At 60.4% G+C, this 15,611-nt stretch overlaps 1 protein-coding gene across 17 annotated transcripts; it reads left to right on the plus strand.

The window, feature by feature from the left end:
* Positions 1-1,721: 1,721 nt before the first annotated feature.
* On the plus strand, positions 1,722-12,888 carry GREP1 (glycine rich extracellular protein 1). Of its 17 annotated transcripts, none has more exons than XM_053893998.1 (37): positions 1,734-1,821; positions 2,022-2,054; positions 3,008-3,037; positions 3,702-3,737; positions 4,068-4,100; positions 4,184-4,225; positions 4,262-4,279; positions 4,503-4,610; positions 4,717-4,770; positions 5,200-5,220; positions 5,309-5,341; positions 5,426-5,467; positions 5,785-5,844; positions 6,559-6,588; positions 6,663-6,695; positions 6,783-6,818; positions 7,022-7,051; positions 7,135-7,167; positions 7,784-7,819; positions 8,172-8,201; positions 8,294-8,326; positions 9,116-9,151; positions 9,322-9,354; positions 9,439-9,474; positions 9,558-9,590; positions 9,701-9,736; positions 10,060-10,191; positions 10,464-10,508; positions 10,829-10,870; positions 10,987-11,019; positions 11,448-11,507; positions 11,587-11,616; positions 11,694-11,753; positions 11,887-12,000; positions 12,267-12,311; positions 12,411-12,464; positions 12,717-12,888. In XM_053893998.1, the coding sequence occupies exons 1-37, from the start codon at positions 1,755-1,757 to the stop codon at positions 12,740-12,742; spliced, it is 1,653 nt and encodes a 550-aa protein (XP_053749973.1). In that variant the 5' UTR covers positions 1,734-1,754; the 3' UTR covers positions 12,743-12,888. The 17 variants fall into 17 exon arrangements, with proteins under 17 accessions (XP_053749974.1, XP_019323850.2, XP_019323858.2 ...); XM_019468303.2 differs by having other exon boundaries at positions 1,735-1,821; positions 4,578-4,610; XM_053893999.1 differs by lacking the exon at positions 2,022-2,054 and having other exon boundaries at positions 1,722-1,821.
* Positions 12,889-15,611: the final 2,723 nt, after the last annotated feature.

Genomic DNA, 15,611 nt, shown 5'->3' on the forward strand with positions numbered 1-15,611 from the left:
ACGGCCCCTCCTGGTCTGTGCCTACCTCATCCCGGGCCAAGCTTCCCTGGCACACTATGGGGAGAGCCTTGTGTCTGGGTCTGTGTAGGGGGCCCTTAGCTATATGGGCTCTGAAGCAGACACCCTGGGCCTAGACTGGCATAGGACAGAGAGCGGTGCAGTGTCTGGGGTGACCTGGCCTGCTGCCCGCCCAGCAATGTGTGGCGTAGCAGAATAGGGGACTGGACCCAAGGAGCCCTGCAGACTGCCCGGCAGCCAGTAAAAGGTCCAGCCCCCAGGACTCTGGGTCACGGCTCTATGCCTCTGTACCGGGCAGGGAGAATGGGGGCGTGTGGGGTGCTGCGCCGGGGTACTGGGCTGCAGGCACCCAGTGGGAACATAGGGGCCCTATGTGTGTGTGGGGGGGAAAGTGGGTGCCGGGGCATGGCCATGTGCAGGTGGGAGAACAAAGAGGGAGGTGAGGTACAGGCACATCTCAGTGCGGGGGGCGGTGGGGGGGTACTCCAAGTGAGGGTGTATCTCGTAAAAGCCCTGCTGTCCACTATGGCTGGAGCTGGCCCCTGTGTGTGTTGCGATCTCAGAAGCCTTACAGCAAGAAGACCCGTGTCGCCCACTCCCCGCGGTAGCCCCTCTAGGTCCCCGCCCTGGCTGGCTGTATCCTTAGACAGAGGTGCCAGGAGGGGCGGGCTGGGCAGGGGCCAGACCATCAGACAGGGTGTGGGGCCTTCTGGACTAGGGCCCAGGGGGCCTGAGTCACTGTCGTCCCCAGCCAGCTCAGTGGGGTTCACTCCTGGCACTTCCCGGGGCCGCCTCTCCCGTCTTCCCCTACTTGGGTCCTCACCAAGTCCTCATGCAGGCCTGGGCTCCAGGCTCATCGGCCCACCCCCGAGAAACAGAGCGCTAACTGGCTTCTGGCACCCTCTTGCGGTCCTGTCCCCATTCCACCTTAAGCAGTGCCCTCCCACCCCCGCCGGCACCCCCCCGGGGGTAGAGCCATTGCTGCTGGAGCTGGCCAGGAGAAAGGGGTGAAGCTGAGAGGGCCTCCTGCAGCGGGTGGGCCCCCACCAGGCTTTCAAGGAACAGTGAGGATCCCTGGACAGGCTCCGTGGGTGTCACCACCTCCTGTAGAAGGGAGGCCGGGCCCGCTCTTGTACGTGCAGCCTCTGTTGGGAGACCATGGGCCACCTCCTGGTATGGTCCCCGAGCCTCCAGGGTTAGACAAGCTCTTCCTGTGGACACGCGGCCTGTTGTCGTCCCCTGTCTGTTGGCGTTTCCACACGCCTCTGGAACACTCTGGTCTCTGCCCCCCGCCCCCGCCCCGCTGTGTATCACAGTAACTCATCAGAGTCTCCCCTGCCTGCCCCCCCACCCCCCACATTTCTGGGCCTGGCTTTCCCTCCTCTCTCCGGCTCTATATGGGCTGGGCCTGGGGTGCCTGCCTGCCCCTTGCCAGCTGCTGGGAGGGAATCTGAGCCCCCGAGGTCTGGCGCCGGGGCCCCAACCCTGACGGGTGGAGGAGCCCCAGGGGCCAGGTGGGGGCCTGTCCCGGCTGTCAGCACCCATGATGGATGAGGGGTGGGGCGGGGAGAAGTCGAGGGGTTGGAGTCATGCCACAGAGAGAGGTGGGGGCTGGCCCCCTGGGTTCCGCCAGCAGAGCCTCTGCCACGCACAGCTGGGGGGCCCGGGCGAGACCCCACCCAGCAGGGGTGTTTAAAGGCCCGAAGGGTGGGTGCCATCCTGTCCCACTCGGCATCATGGGCACCTGGGCCTTCCCCGCGGCCCTTTTCCTGCTCTGCCTGACTTCTGAAAGCCTGCAAGGCGGTGAGGGTGGAAGGCGGGCAGCTGAGGTTGCTGAGGTTGGGTTTGGGGGGCCTAGGTACAGCCCTGGGCCAATGCTGGGGCTCCGGAGAGATGGAGGTCCGGGTGTGAAGCCTGTCCTGGGCAGGGGATGGATGCCTGAGTCCTGCTCCCTCTCCACCTCTGGGGTCCCCACCCCGAGTCAGCACCTCCTTTCTCCCCAGGGCTACCTCCATTGTCTCCAGGCCTAGGGAAAGGTAAGCAGTCCCTCCTGGCACTGGGGTCAAGGAAGAGGGCCTGGTCTCTCCCGCAGGGGTCTGGGAGCCCTCTGGGGGGAGAGCCCCAGATGTTCCCTACCTAGTTCTAAGATCCAGATGTGGGCCCCAAGAGAGCACAGGGTCCCTCCCTGTCTTCATAGCAGACAGTCTCGTCCATGGCCAGCTCAAGTGTGTGGAGCAAAGACACCCCACACCTTTGGAACAGGAATGGGATGGGGCATGAGAACATCCCAGAGGAGGGGTTTGAACTAGGTTTTCAAAGGGGGCAAGCTGTGACAGGGAAGGGGAAGCACATCCAGGCAGTAAGACAGGGCAAAGGCCTGGAGGCAGGGCAGGGGGGAGAAGACAAAGGGGCCCAGGGACGGGGGGAGGGGGGCCAGAGTGTCACAGAAGGGTCTTCACTCCAGGAACCTGTGGGGTCTTAAGGGTGGGAGAAGGGGATCCCTGCTGAGACCAGAGGCACCTGAACTGCAGGAGGCAAAGATTAGGAGGTGGGGCGTCAGGAGGATGAGATTTCCGGGAAGGGAGGCATCCCAGAGACACTCCAGAGTCGGAATGGAGGGTAGAGGCAGACACACCCCTGTGGGAGGCGCAGGGGATCTGCCCCCTCCCTCCATGACCCTGCTGCTGGCTACTCACCTGGCTCTGTCCTTGCCCCTCCTGTGACCAGAGGGGAAACTGAGGCCCAGAGAGGGGTTCCGCTCTTGCAGAGTGGGAGGGCGGCATTCAGGTTCAGACCTTTGCCCCCTCCCAAGTTCGCCTCCTTCTCCTCAACCCACAGGCTTAGGGACCCCCAATGGCTACAGATCAGGTAAAGCTGGCTGAGAGGGTGGGCAGGGTGGGAGCAGCTGTGTCCTCTGAACGAGGGTGAGGCACCCCAGCCCTTGGCCCCTCCTGGCCCCCAGGCTCAACTTCTTGTTTCCTCCACTCAGGCTACGGCCCCCCCAGTGGCCTGGGAGCAGGTGAGAGATGGGCAAATGGGATTTGGGGGTTGGGAGAAGCAGCTGCCTCAGAATATGTGGGGACAGTGCTGACCCTCTCCCCGCCCCCCCCCCCCCCATACACATCCCCCACCCACCCCCACCCCCAGGTAGAGAAGCAAACCAGCGATCCCTTGTGGCAGGTGTAGGTCTCTCCTTTTCCTGCTGCACACATTCCCCTCCCCCCTCGGAACCCACCAAGATGGCTCTGGTGTCATCTCACCCGTGGACCTGCCCTGGGCATCCCCAGTCTTTCCTCTCCCTGCTTCTTCCCTGTGCTGCCCCTGCTGAGCCCCACTCTGGGGCGAGCAAGCATGGCTCACTGCATGTCCTCTGGGCCTGCGGGAGCGGAAAGAGGGGAGTGGGCTCCAAGGCCCCCTTTCTGTGCACCAGCAGTCCTGTCCACCCTCTTTGGGATGGACCGACCGGAGCTGAGTTCCCATAGGCCTGCTCAGAATGACCGGCAGGGGGGAGCAGGGGTCCTGGGCGACCCTGAGGAAGGGGATCCGGGGTCCCTCACCTGTGCCCTGGGTCTCCCCTGGCTTCAGTGGGGATGTTCAACCTCAGAAGCCAGGTGGGCCCTGCCCAGCCCCAGCTCTGTCTCCCCGCCTTTCTCTCACACTCCTGTCTCCATTTGTCCCTCCAGGATTTGGGAACGGGAATGGCCTGGGAGCCCAGCCAGGTGAGACTGGTGGGCTCTGGGGGTTGGTTTTCTCTGTCTCCCTCCTAGACCTTGGAGGGGAGGGTCAGGTTTTTTTAAGGATTGAGGGGGCAGATCGGGAGCCTTCTGACTTGCTGTTTCCGGCTGGGTCTAAGGGCCTCGTACCCCTACGCCGGGTAGACCCCAAACCTCCCCAGTTCATCCCTCCCTCTCCCGATGGGCCCCCCAGCTCAGAATGGCTACAGAACAGGTAGAGGTGGGCCCAGGGTGATGGGGAGCTGGGGCCAGGATTCTAGAGGTGCTCCTGAAATGGGATCCGAGACCCTCACTTGATTCCCATCTCCCTCCCAGGCATTGGAGGGGGTGTGAAACCCCAGAAGCCAGGTGAGCCCCCACCCTGTCTCCCCATCTCTGCCCCCTATTATTCCCTTATTCCTCCCTGACCCCCTCCTGCCCTTTCTCCCCAGGGTTTGGGAACGGAAATGGGCTAGCAGCAGGGGCCTTCCCAGGTGCGGTCGCCCAGCCAGGTGTGGTCACCCAGCCAGGTGCGGTGGCCCAGCCAGGTGCGGTGGGAGAAGAGGGATGGGTCTGACATGGGGCCGATGAGGCTGGGTCAGCATCAGGAGTGTCTTCTCCCCGGCTCCCCCAGGGCAGAACTGGTGACTTACTGGAGGTGGAAGGGGACCATAAGAGTTCCTCATGTCTGGCTGGGGGAGGGGAGAAGGGCACCCTTGCTTCACCCCCACCTCAGCTGGGACCCCAAAAGCCCCCTGCCTCACCTCACAGCTCAGCACAGCTATGGAACCCCAGGAGGAGGCTGGGTCGCTGGGGTCCCCTCACCTGCCACATCTTTCTCCCCAGGTTTTGGAGGTGGTGTGAAACCCCAGAAGCCAGGTGAGACACCCCCCGTCCATGCCCACCCTTCTGTCCACCTTGTTCTCTGTCTGGCTCCCTTTGGAGCCCAGTCCCCTCCTTATGCCGTCTGGCTCTGCCTCCCCAGCATATGGAAATGGACTGGTTGCTGGTGCCTTCCCGGGGCTTGGAGCCCAGCCAGGTGAGGACACCCGGAGACGGGGCCCCGGGAGGGAAAGGAGGTGCGGGTAGAACTGGAACCAGGGAACCAGAGGGGGAGAAAGTTGTGGGGAGCGGCTCAGCCTCGGTCTCTCCCCAGGCCTGGTAGGGGGATGCAACCTCAGCAACCAGGGGAGGGGAGAGTAGCCCTCTCTGCATGTCCCCAGCTTGGGCACCGTGTCTCCCTCTCAGGAGCTGTTCCCCTCATTGGGCTGCTGCTGCCACTCCTGTGGCAAGAGCCATGGTCTCGGGGAGGGCCTTCCCGAATCCCAGGCCCTTCTCAGGGCATGCTTCCTGCAAAGAACAGTTGAGGGACACAGAGGTCCTGGGTGAGGGCAGCATAGGAGGCGGTGAGCCCACCCTCAGCAGCCACACTGGCCCAGCTCCAGCCCTGCCTTCCCTCTCTCCACAGGCCCTGCGGCTCAGGGACCAGGTAGGGGTGGGGGCCAGGAGGATATGGGGGGGGGGGAAGGTTCAAGGGAGCTCCAGGCTTCTTCACCTGGTCCCTGACCCTTTCTCAGGAGTTGGAGGGGGCGTGAAACCACAAAAGCCAGGTGAGCCGCACCCTGTCCCTATGTCCCAATCTCCTTTCGCCGGGTCTCCCGGCCTCCCCTTACTCCCTCTCTCTTTCTCCCTAGGATTTGGCAATGGGAATGGGATGGGAGTTGGAGCCCAGCCAGGTGAGGGCGCCTGGTCCAAGCTGGGGCACGTCAGGGACTAGAGGGGGCAGAAAATTGATTGCTGGCGGGAGATTGCTGGGGTGATGTCCCCATGTGGCTCCGAATAGATCTCGCAGCTCAGAATGGCTTTGGACGAGGGGTGGCGAGGGGGTGGGGTTGAAGCTGGGAGCCTGGCTGGGCTTCTGGGTCCCTCATCGGCTAGTCTCTTACCCAGGTTTGGTGGGGGTAGAAAAGCACACGAGCCAAGTGAGCCCCACTGCTTGTCTCCCTGTCAGTCGTCCACATCCTTCTTACTCCCTCTTGCTCTGTCTCTCCAGGATTCGGGAACGGGAATGGGCCGGGAGGCGGCGCCTTCCCAGGAGCAGGAGTGCAACCAGGTGAGGGCCCAGAGCTCCGGGAGAGCGGGGGTCCCTGAGGTGGCCAGGTGTAGTTATGATTCGGGGGCCTGACCCTAGTTCGGAGGGACGACGAGGGGCCGGGCAGCGCCCCCCAAGTCTTCCCCATGCCCTGGGGGATGTGGGGGAGTAAAGCCACAGAAGCCACATGAGACCCCCAGGCCACCGCCTTCCCCAGCCGGTGTGGCAGACCGCCGGGGGTGAGCAGGTGGGGGACAGGCCCCTCCGGAGCCTGGGCCGCTCTGGGGGAGGACAGGAAAGGAGCATGAAGGCAACAGACAGGCCAAGGCGCCCGCCGGGTTTGGCAGGGAGAAGACCGCTGGCTGGGGCCCGCTGAAACACCTGTGGGTGCTTGAGCTGGGGCCTCCAAGAGGGGACCAGAGAGGGTACAGGCTGTGGAAACAGCTCAGCGGCTGAGGCGGCGGGAGCTGGCACTGAGCCTGCGGTTGGTGACAGGAAGCAGTGTCCGAGTCTGCCTTCCTGGCTGGTTGACGCACATGGTGGCAGTGATAACCCAACCAGCTGGCACCCAGGCAGCGGGGGGTGGTGTTCAGGCTCCCCAGGGGGCTGGGCCCCAAGGGCAGGTCAGGGACTCAACGGGGTGGGTATGGTGGTGAATTCATAGCCACAGGGGCCAGGCTTCAGGGGCAGCCTCAGAAGAGAGGCTATACCCAGAGCCCTCTTGTTTTCCACCAGGCCCTGCAACTCAAAATGGCTATGGACCAGGTAGGGGCGTCCCAGGGCTCTGGGGACACCCAGAGACGGGGACTGGACCCTCACCTGCTCCCTGTCTCCACCAGGCTTTGGAGGGGGTGTGGAGCCCCAGAAGCCGGGTGAGCCTCGCCCCTGCCTGTCTCTCGCCACCTCCCCCAAACCTAAGCTCTCCTCCCCCATTCACACAGCCCCTATCTGCCCCCCAGGATTCGGGAACGGCAACGGGCTGGCAGCCCAGCCAGGTGAGACTGGTGGGGTCTGGGTGCCCGCGTCTAGGCGTCCTCTCCCCTCCAGGCCTTGCGGAGGCCGGACTGGTAAATAATTGAGGGAGGGCTGAGAGAAAGCCTCCAGGATTCTAGCTTTCTGGCTTGGCTCTGAAGGGGGCACCTTCACCTGTACGTCAGCTGGCCCCAAATCCCCCCAACTCACCCTTCCTCTCCCACAGGCCCAGCGACCCAGAGCGGATATGGAGCAGGTAGGAGCGGGGTGGGGAGGATCGCGGGGAGACCTTGAGATGGGGGCTCCCTCGTCCCTCACCTGCTCCTGTGTCTTCTCCAGGCTTTGGTGGGGGCAGGAAGCCCCAGAAGCTAGGTGATTCCTGCCCTGGTCTTATCTGTATCCATGAAGCCCCTGAAGCCAGAGCACCCCCTACTCCCTAAGGATCCTCTCTAGGATCTGGGAATGGCTGGGAGGCAGGGCTTCCCAGGGGCCAGGGGCCAGGGGCCGGGCTTTATAAGGTGGGGGGGCTGGGTTCCAAGTGTTGGGGAGATGGAGAGGTGAACTGTGGCCTGGGAGGGGCATGAAACCTCAGAGGCCCCTGTGAGGGGAGAGGTGGCCTCCCAGCCCTAGCCAGCTCTGTCCTGCCTCCTCCTGAGCTCCTCCAAGCACTGTCCCTCATCCCCATCCAGCTTTCCTTTCCCCCCACCCCCCCCCCCCATCCCCCCACTTATGACAACAGGAACCCATGGAAGGCAGCCAGGTCTGGGTCCTGAGGGTTGGGAGAAAAGCAGGAGCTGGGGGTGCGTGGGGACCAAGAGGAGAGGTGTGGTGGGGTCCACATCAGCCTCTGCCTCCCCAGGCCTAAGTGAGGGGGGGCAGTAAGATCCAGAAGCCAGGTGAGCCTCACCCCTCCCTGTCTCTCTCCACCTCCCCCAAACCCTGAGCTCCCCTGCCCCCATTCACACCCCGTGTCCTTCTGTCCCCCCAGGATTCAGGAACGGCAACGGGCTGGGAGGCCAGCCAGGTGAGACTGGTGAGGTCTGGGGGGTGCAATTCTGGGCGTCCTCTCCCACCTCCCTCCGGGCCTTCCAGGGGCAGGGCTGGTGACCATTTCAGGACAGCTGGGGGGACCTCCACCTTAGCCAGCCCAACCCCCACCCTCCCCTCACCCCTCTAACTCACAAAGACTACAGAGCAGGTGAGGAGAGGAGGGCTTGGGGGGCAGCGCGTCTCTTCACCCAAGCCCCGTTCTGGGGGTCCTGCCAGACTCAGAGGGTGGAGCAGACAATCGCATGGAGGTAGCAGAGGAGGAGGCCCCAGGTTTCTGGCTCGTCCCCTGTCCTCCTTCCATACCTGAGCCTCTCCCGTCCACACAGGCCCCGTGGTTCCCATCAGCTACGGACCAGGTAGGGAAGCGGGTGCTGGGGCCGCCAGGGTTGTGGAGGAGAGGCCCAGAGATGGGGAGTCGGCAGCTCACCTGGTCCCATCTCTTCTTCAGGCGTCGGTGAAGACGGGAAGCCCCAGAAGCCAGGTAAAGCATTTCTCGGTCCCGGCCCCGTGATACTATGACTTATAAGAAGAAATAAGTATTCGATCTCCAGTTCTGGCACAGAGCTCCTAAAAGCGTAGTAATTTCCTAAAGGCCGCAGGAGGTGTTCTTTTGTTATGTTAACGAGCCGCCTAGGGTTGGGGAGCTGGTTGCCAGGAGATCCCACTCCGTGATTGGGTCCCACCTTCGGTTCCAACCTTTGAGCTCTGGGGAGGAGGCCGGGCTAGGGAATGAGAGGCTCTTCCGGTGTTGGTGACTTAGTCCGCCGGGCCGCGTAACAAAGCCTCCATGAAAACCCAAAAGGCTCGGAGGGGGCGGAAGCCCCTCGGGCACTCCCGCAGGCCCTGGGCATTTCTTCCCTGCACTGGTCCTGAGTTCTAGCCTTTCTAATAAGCCTGCACTCTGAGAAGTCAAATGTTTTTCTGAGTTCTGTGAGCGGCTCTAGCAAATTAGCCAGACCCAGAGAGCTCGATTTCTAGCCAGTGGGTCAGAGGCACAGGTGACACCTGGACTGGGGATGGTTCCTGAAGTGGGGGGTGGGGCACTGAGCCCTTAACCTGTGGGCTCTGACGCCAGCGTCTGCTGGCATCTGGGCTGAGAGACACCATCAGACACCCAGCTGGTGTTGGGAGAGTTGCCTGGCGCCGGAGGTGGGGGGGATCCCAGAAAGAATTGGGACTGCGGTCAGGCCCCCACCCCTCTCTACCCCCAGAAACTGTCTACTCCCCCCACCGCCCCATTCCCCCTCATGACCCACACCCTGTCTCCCAGTTTACAGGAATGGGCTGGGAGCCGGAGTCTTCCCAGGTGAGGGGGCCCAGCCAGGTGAGGGAGGTAGGGGCAGGCCCTGGAGTGCTGGGGGGTGGGGTGGAGACAGGGGAGGACGGGGCACGGGGTCCCGTGGGGCCAAGAGTTGGGTTCTGGAGAAGAGAAGGAGCAGGGTGGGGTCCCCTCATCCTGCTTCTGTCTCTTCCCAGGCCTGGGAAGGGGCATGAGCCCTCTGAAGCCAGGTGAGCCCACCCCTGCCCCTCTTGGGCCTTGCCCTGAAGTCTGTGCACCCCAGCCCCTGTCCTCAAGCCTGCTTCTCTTCCCAGGATATGCCCCAGGGCCTGGGCTGCAGCTCCCGGCAGGTGAGTGCAGTGGGGGCCTCAAGAGGGGAGACAGAGCTCCTTCTTAGAAACTTGAGGTCTCAAGCCTCCTGTCTCTCCTGCAGCTCTTGGAGGGGGTGTGAAACCTCAGAAGCCAGGCAAGTGAGAGACCCCCCCCATGTCTATCCTGCACCTCCTCCTGCCTCCTTCCAGAACCCTCCCCCACCCTACCATTACTGCCCCTCACATCCCTGCTTTTTCTCTCCAGGATATGGCAATGGGATTGGGGTGGGGGCCCAGCCAGGTGAGGCTCCTGGGGCGGGGCTGGGGGGTGAAGGGATGTGCACCAGGAGGGAGGTGGGAGGGATGTTGCTGGAAGGCAGAGGGTCTGGGTGGGCCAACAGCAGGTGCCATGTTAGATGTGGGTCACCTTGCCCCCTAGCACTGCAAGGAACAGGGCTTTTTCTGGCCTAGCCAGTGCCCCGCCCCATCCCCCCTCCCCCCACCCAAGCTGTGTCTGTCCTGGAAGCCACTGAGGGCTGGTGGTTTGGCCAGGCTGAGGCCAGGAGAGCAGCCTGGGGTAGGCGCCAACTTGGGCTCACTGCCCTCCCCCCCCCCCCCATCTAGGTCCCTGCAATGGGAGGGTCCCTCCACTGCTGCTCCCCAGGCCTCCCACTTCGGGGGTCCCTTCTGACAAAGGGGGCAGCTGGGGCCCCAAATCTCAGCCCCCTCCCCCAGTGCAGAATGGCAAGTTCCCAGGTCAGTGTGGAGTGGGGTCTGGGGGGCAGCAGGGGATACCTGGTCCCAGGAGGGGCTGGGTCTAGCTGGGCTGCCACAAGCCCCTGCCGGTTCTCCAGCTGAGCCTGAGGCTATCACAGAGAGCCACCTGAAGGAAAGCCTAAACTGGCCCTGAGACCCCACGGGACCCCCAGTATGGCAGCCCCGCCCCCAGCCCTTGCACCAAGGGCAGCCTGCAGCACTCCTGACCTCCCTGCCCTAAGCTCACTCCTGTCACTTGGCTTTCTTCCTAGCACCGACTCCGGCCATCCAGTGGGGAATGAAACCTCAGAAAGCAGGTGCGAGTCTGTCACTCCTCCATCATCCTTGTGCCCCCCCCCACCCCCCCGCCCGTCCCCATGCCACACCAGGGTCACTCCTCCATCATCCTTGTGCCCCAGTCTGCCTCAGCTGTTCAGGCTCCTTAGGGAAAGGAAGTTCCTCCCAGAGTTTACCCTCAGTTTCTCTTGCTGCTTTCTAAGCCCATTTCTTCTGATTCCATTTCCTGTTGATAGTGAGGATCCCTTCCTCCTCTTGAGAACCCATAAGGTCCGTCCTTGACCCCCAGGGCGTTAGGGAAAGTCGGGGTACTCTCCGCTGATCTCTGTTCTCCCCACAGGATACCGGCCCCCCAACGGCTATGGAGCAGGAACAGAACTGGGTGAGAAGGCCCTTCCCTTTCCTGCCTCTCTTGTCCCCAGCTAGAGAAGAGTGGAGTCAAGAGACTTTGGCTGACCACCTCCCCCCCAATCTCTATCCCCATTTCCTCTCCCCCAGGCTTTGGTGGTGGCCTCAAGCCTCAGAAAGTCGGTGAGCGCCTGGTCCCCTGGGTGCAGGCTGCCACTTTCCTTATGGCAAGCCCTCCTTGCTCCCGTCTGTTGCCGCATCTGGCTCTTTCCCGATGTAGCCGGCACACGTTTACTGTGCACTAGGCTGTAATTATGGCCAGAACCAGGTGCCACCCTGTCTCCGGTGAGGGCAGAGTGGCAGACTGAGGCACGGTCCTGAGGTGGAAAGGGGAGCTGCCCAGAGGGAGGTCAGGAGAAGCTTCTGGAAGGTGGGACACCAGGGGTGGCACAGGGTTAGCCTACTGAGGGTGGGGAGAATGTGTGAGGCCCTCTCTGGGTTGCTTCCGAGTCAGTCTGCGTGTCTGCTGCCTCCTGTCTGTCCATGAGCTGGTCACCCTGGGCCCCTACCCCCACCACTCACCCGGTCTTTCTCCAACTTCTGTCTTGCAGGGTTTGGCTACGGGAATGGTCTGGGAGCCGGGGTCTTCCCTGAGGCCCACCTGCAGCCAGGTGCCCGGGGGCGCTGGGGTGGGGTGGGGAGCACTGGACTCAGGGGCTACTCCTGTCTCTGACCTTCTCCTTCCTCCAGAGTTCCCTGGGGCCAGTGGCTTTAGGAATGGTGAGTCTGGGGGAGAGTGCAGGCGATGGGGAGAGGGGCATCCAGGGGCTGGGAGGAATCACTTGGATCTCTTGCAGGGTTCGGGGAAGAAGCGCCAGTCTACCCCAAGGCAGCAGCTCCAGGCCCTGAAGGAAATGGTAGGAAATGAGTGTTTTGGGGGTGAACCCTGGCAAGGGCCATGGGGACCACGCCAAGCGGGCGGGGGCTTCTGAGGCCCTGGATGTCCTGCTCTGGTGGGGACAGGTACCCACAGCAGCTCTCCTTCTGCAGGTCAGGCTGGGACCCTAAGGGGCTCCTCTTGGCCCTCCGTCCAGCCCTGGGTGCTTGCCCTGAGGCCTGGATATGGGGCTGGAGGTGCATATCCAGGGGTCAGGAGCCAGCCAGGTAATGGGCTATGTGGAAAAGCATTGTGGGGTTGTCCCGGTGGCTGTAGGGGGCTGCGCCCTGGGCCCAGGCCCACCCACAGCCCTGGAGAGAGGGAACAGGACAGGAACAGGGTGGGTAGGCAGGAACGGATGGGGTTGGAGGAGAGGCGAGGGGCAAGGGACCCTGAGCATGAACCTGGATGCTAGAACAAGAAGGGGAAGTGACAGACCCCAAGTGAAGGCCACTGGGGACTCAGTGCCCCCACCTTCTGTCCTTCCCCCCAGGCACATATGGACAGCTGAGGCCAGAGCTGGGCCCTGGACCCTTCGGTGAGTGGCAGTATCCCAGGGCCTGGGGTGAAGCCGGGAAGGGCAGGAGGACTTTGAAGTCCTCCGGTGACCTGGTGCCCTGGCTTGTCTGTGCCTTAGGCAGCCCTGAGGTGAAGAGAGGTGGAGGTGGCCTGCTGGGAAATGGCTACGGAGGTGAGAGGCGTCACGGTGGCCCTGTCCCCCACTCACCCTGCGCCACCGTTGTGGCCCCTCCAGGCTGCCCTGGGGCTGGCCCTGGGGCTGGCCCTGGGGCTGGCCCAGCCCTTGGGAGGGATGGCAGGCTCTCAGGTCACCTGTAGGTATGTGCTGAGTGACTGATCTTAGACACCAGAGGAGGGAGAGGGCTCGAGTCGCCTGGGAGGTGAGGAGGGGTCCAGACTTCAACGGGGCCCTGCCTCCTCCCAGGCCACTGTTCTCTTGGAAAATGCTGAGCGCAGAGGCCCTTCCATCACCACCCCATCCTGAGTGCCTCAGAACCACAGCCCGGTGTGGGTGAGGACGACCAGACCCTGGGGCTTGGCTTCTGGCCTGGGGTCTCCTGCGGGCTGAAAGTATTAATAAAGACCACGTGCTTCCCTGTTTGCCTCTTTGTGCTGTGGTAGGGGGATCGCTGGCTGGGGTGGGGCAGCCCCGGCCGGCACCTCATTCATCCATCCCACGTCCATCCATCCATCCATCACTTTGCCCCGCTTGAGTGGGGGGGAGCCACAATCAAATTAGGGGACGTGTGCATTATTTCTGTGTGAATTTATAGTCTATTTATCAGTTATTCCACTAAAAATCTTTTTCTTTTTGATTTTTTAAAATGTTTTTATTTTTCATTTTTTGAGAGAGAGAAAGATAGAGTGTGAGCAGGGGAGGGGCAGAGAGAGAGGGAGACAGAATCCAAAGCAGGCTCCAGGCCCTGAGCTGTCAGCCCAGAGCCCGACGCGGGGCTCGAACTCACAAATGGTGAGATCATAACCTGAGCGGAAGTCGGGACCCTTACCAACTGTGCCCCGCCCCCCCCCGTGCCCCTCGAAATCTTTTTCTTAAGCCTTTCACTTGCTTTCCAATGGTATTGTGCTAATTAACTTTACAATTTGGATGTAAAACTCCCACATTCTTGGATGAATGATGCAATAATTATATTATTATATATCTAATAATTATTAGATTATGAATTTGCCAGATCTGACTTCTCCCTGAAGATTTAGCATGCCTTCCAAACCTGATGACCTCAATTCCCTTATACACTTCAGTTACACCCATAATCTTGATCTACAAAATCCAACCACTAAGTTCTTTCTGAGTACTTAAAGGGCTCTTGGAAACGAAGAAATCAGACATTTACCATCTCCGATTCCCGAACGCTTTCAAACATCTTAAAAAGCCAGTTACTGACCCTGTATCAGTATTATGCTGGATTAAACAGGATTGCCTGTTTTTTCTTACCCCACGAGTACAGATTTTCTTGCACAGAAAAGTGGACACCCGGTAGTCTTTTGCCCGGCTCCAGCATGGAGGTGGCACAAGTGGGGACTGACCCGCTGTTCTGAGCTCCTACTCAGAGGCAGGCCCGGTGCCAGAACCATCTCTCTGAGCCTCTGGCTTATGGCCTTTTGCCCTTCCAAGCCCACACCTCTGGCGACCCTCACAGTAATCCAAATAAGGCTTAAGGTTGATCAGCTTTTAGGAAATTCTGTGAACATCAGAATTGCGGCCTGATTTTTCTTAGCCAACCTCATTTGATTTGCTCTCTTTGGGAGTCCTAGATTTTTCCTTTTTCACAGAACTACTCATTTAAAAAAAAATATCCAACTAGGTGTCTCAATGGGTTAAGCGTCCCACTTCAGGTCATAACCCCACAGCTGGTGAGTTCGAGCCCTACGTCGGGCTCCAAGCTGACAGCATAGAGACTGCCTAGGGTTCTCTCTCTCCCCTCTCCCTCTCTCTCTGCCCTTCCCCCGCTCATGCTTTCTCTCTCAAACGCTAAAATAAAATATCCAAATAGTCTCATCTTTCTCTGCCCCAAGGTATACACTAAATCACATCTTTTTACTGATGTTAGGAAAGCACAAGCTAAAGATGAGCCACTTAGGCCAAGTCCCCAAAGGGGAGCTTAGTACCTTACCTACCTTACTAACTTTCCAACCTTCCTCCGGGAAACGTAGTCTTAACCGGTCAGGGATTTTCTAGTCCGCACTACTGGGGTAATGTCACATGGGCCTCACCATTCCCCCCCCCCCCGAAGGAATATGAGGTAATCTACCTAAATTCTCCTCTGCCCCCCTCCTCCCCTTTCCCCTCTAAGAGAAGGTGACCTTGCTGTCACAATCTTTTCTTTAGCTAAACTTTCTTGCCTCACCCTCCTTCCTGTAAAAACCTTCCATTCTGCCCAACTCCTTGCAGCTCCCTTCTACTTGGTGGATGGGATGCTATCCAATCCATGAATCGCTTAAAGCCAGTTAGAGCTTCAAAATGACTCAGTTGATTTTTTGTTAACAGTAACAAAGGATTAGAAGCTAACATCTGGGCACAGGGCCCGCCCAGCACACTGTCCTTGAGTGATATCCTGCCTAACTCACCTAGAAATTTAAAAAAAAAATTTTTTTTAATGTTTATTTTTTAGAGAGAAAGAGAGGGAGAACACAAGTGGGGGAAGGACAGAGAGAGAGGGAGACACAGTCCCAAGCAGGCTCCTGGCTCTGAGCCAGCAGCACAGAGCCCGAGGCGGGGCTCAAACCCACCAACCATGAGATCATGACCTGAGCTGAAGTCGGATGCTTATCTGACTGAGCCACCCAGGCACCCCAAAATGTTTTTTTCTATATGATTTGCTTTTATTTTTTCATTTTGAGAGAGTGAGCTCGAGCAACCGAGGGACAGGGAAGGGAGAGAGGGAAGGGGGGGGGGGAGAGAGGGAGAGGGAGAGGGAGGGAGAGAGAGAGAGAGAGAGAGGAGAGAGAGAGAGAGAGAGAGAGAGAGAGAGAGAGAGAGAGAGAGAATCTCATGCAGGCTCCATGCTCAGTGAAGACCCATGATGCCGAGATCATGACCTGAGCTGAAGTCGGATGCTTACCTGACTGAGCCACCCAGGCACCCCAAAATGTTTTTTTCTATATGATTTGCTTTTATTTTTTCATTTTGAGAGAGTGAGCTCGAGCAACCGAGGGACAGAAGAAGGGAGAGAGGGAAGGGGGGGGGAGAGAGAGGGAGAGGGAGAGGGAGGGAGGGAGGGAGGGAGAGAGAGAGAGAGAGAGAGAGAGAGAGAGAGAGAGAGAATCTCAAGCAGGCTCCATGCTCAGTGAAGACCCATGA

Source organism: Panthera pardus, unplaced genomic scaffold, assembly GCF_024362965.1.
Source record: "Panthera pardus isolate Hobbes unplaced genomic scaffold, ASM2436296v1 HiC_scaffold_4, whole genome shotgun sequence".
Classification (NCBI taxonomy): Eukaryota; Metazoa; Chordata; class Mammalia; order Carnivora; family Felidae; genus Panthera; species Panthera pardus.

Bases quoted from the DNA above. Each gene is read 5' to 3' on its own strand.
- GREP1 (XM_019468294.2), top strand. From the start codon at position 1,755: ATGGGCACCTGGGCCTTCCCCGCGGCCCTTTTCCTGCTCTGCCTGACT. The intron at 9,152-9,321 runs GTGAGGGGGCCC...GTCTCTTCCCAG, and splicing joins GGGAGCCGGAGTCTTCCCAG to GCCTGGGAAGGGGCATGAGC. The intron at 9,475-9,557 runs GTGAGTGCAGTG...TCTCTCCTGCAG, and splicing joins TGGGCTGCAGCTCCCGGCAG to CTCTTGGAGGGGGTGTGAAA.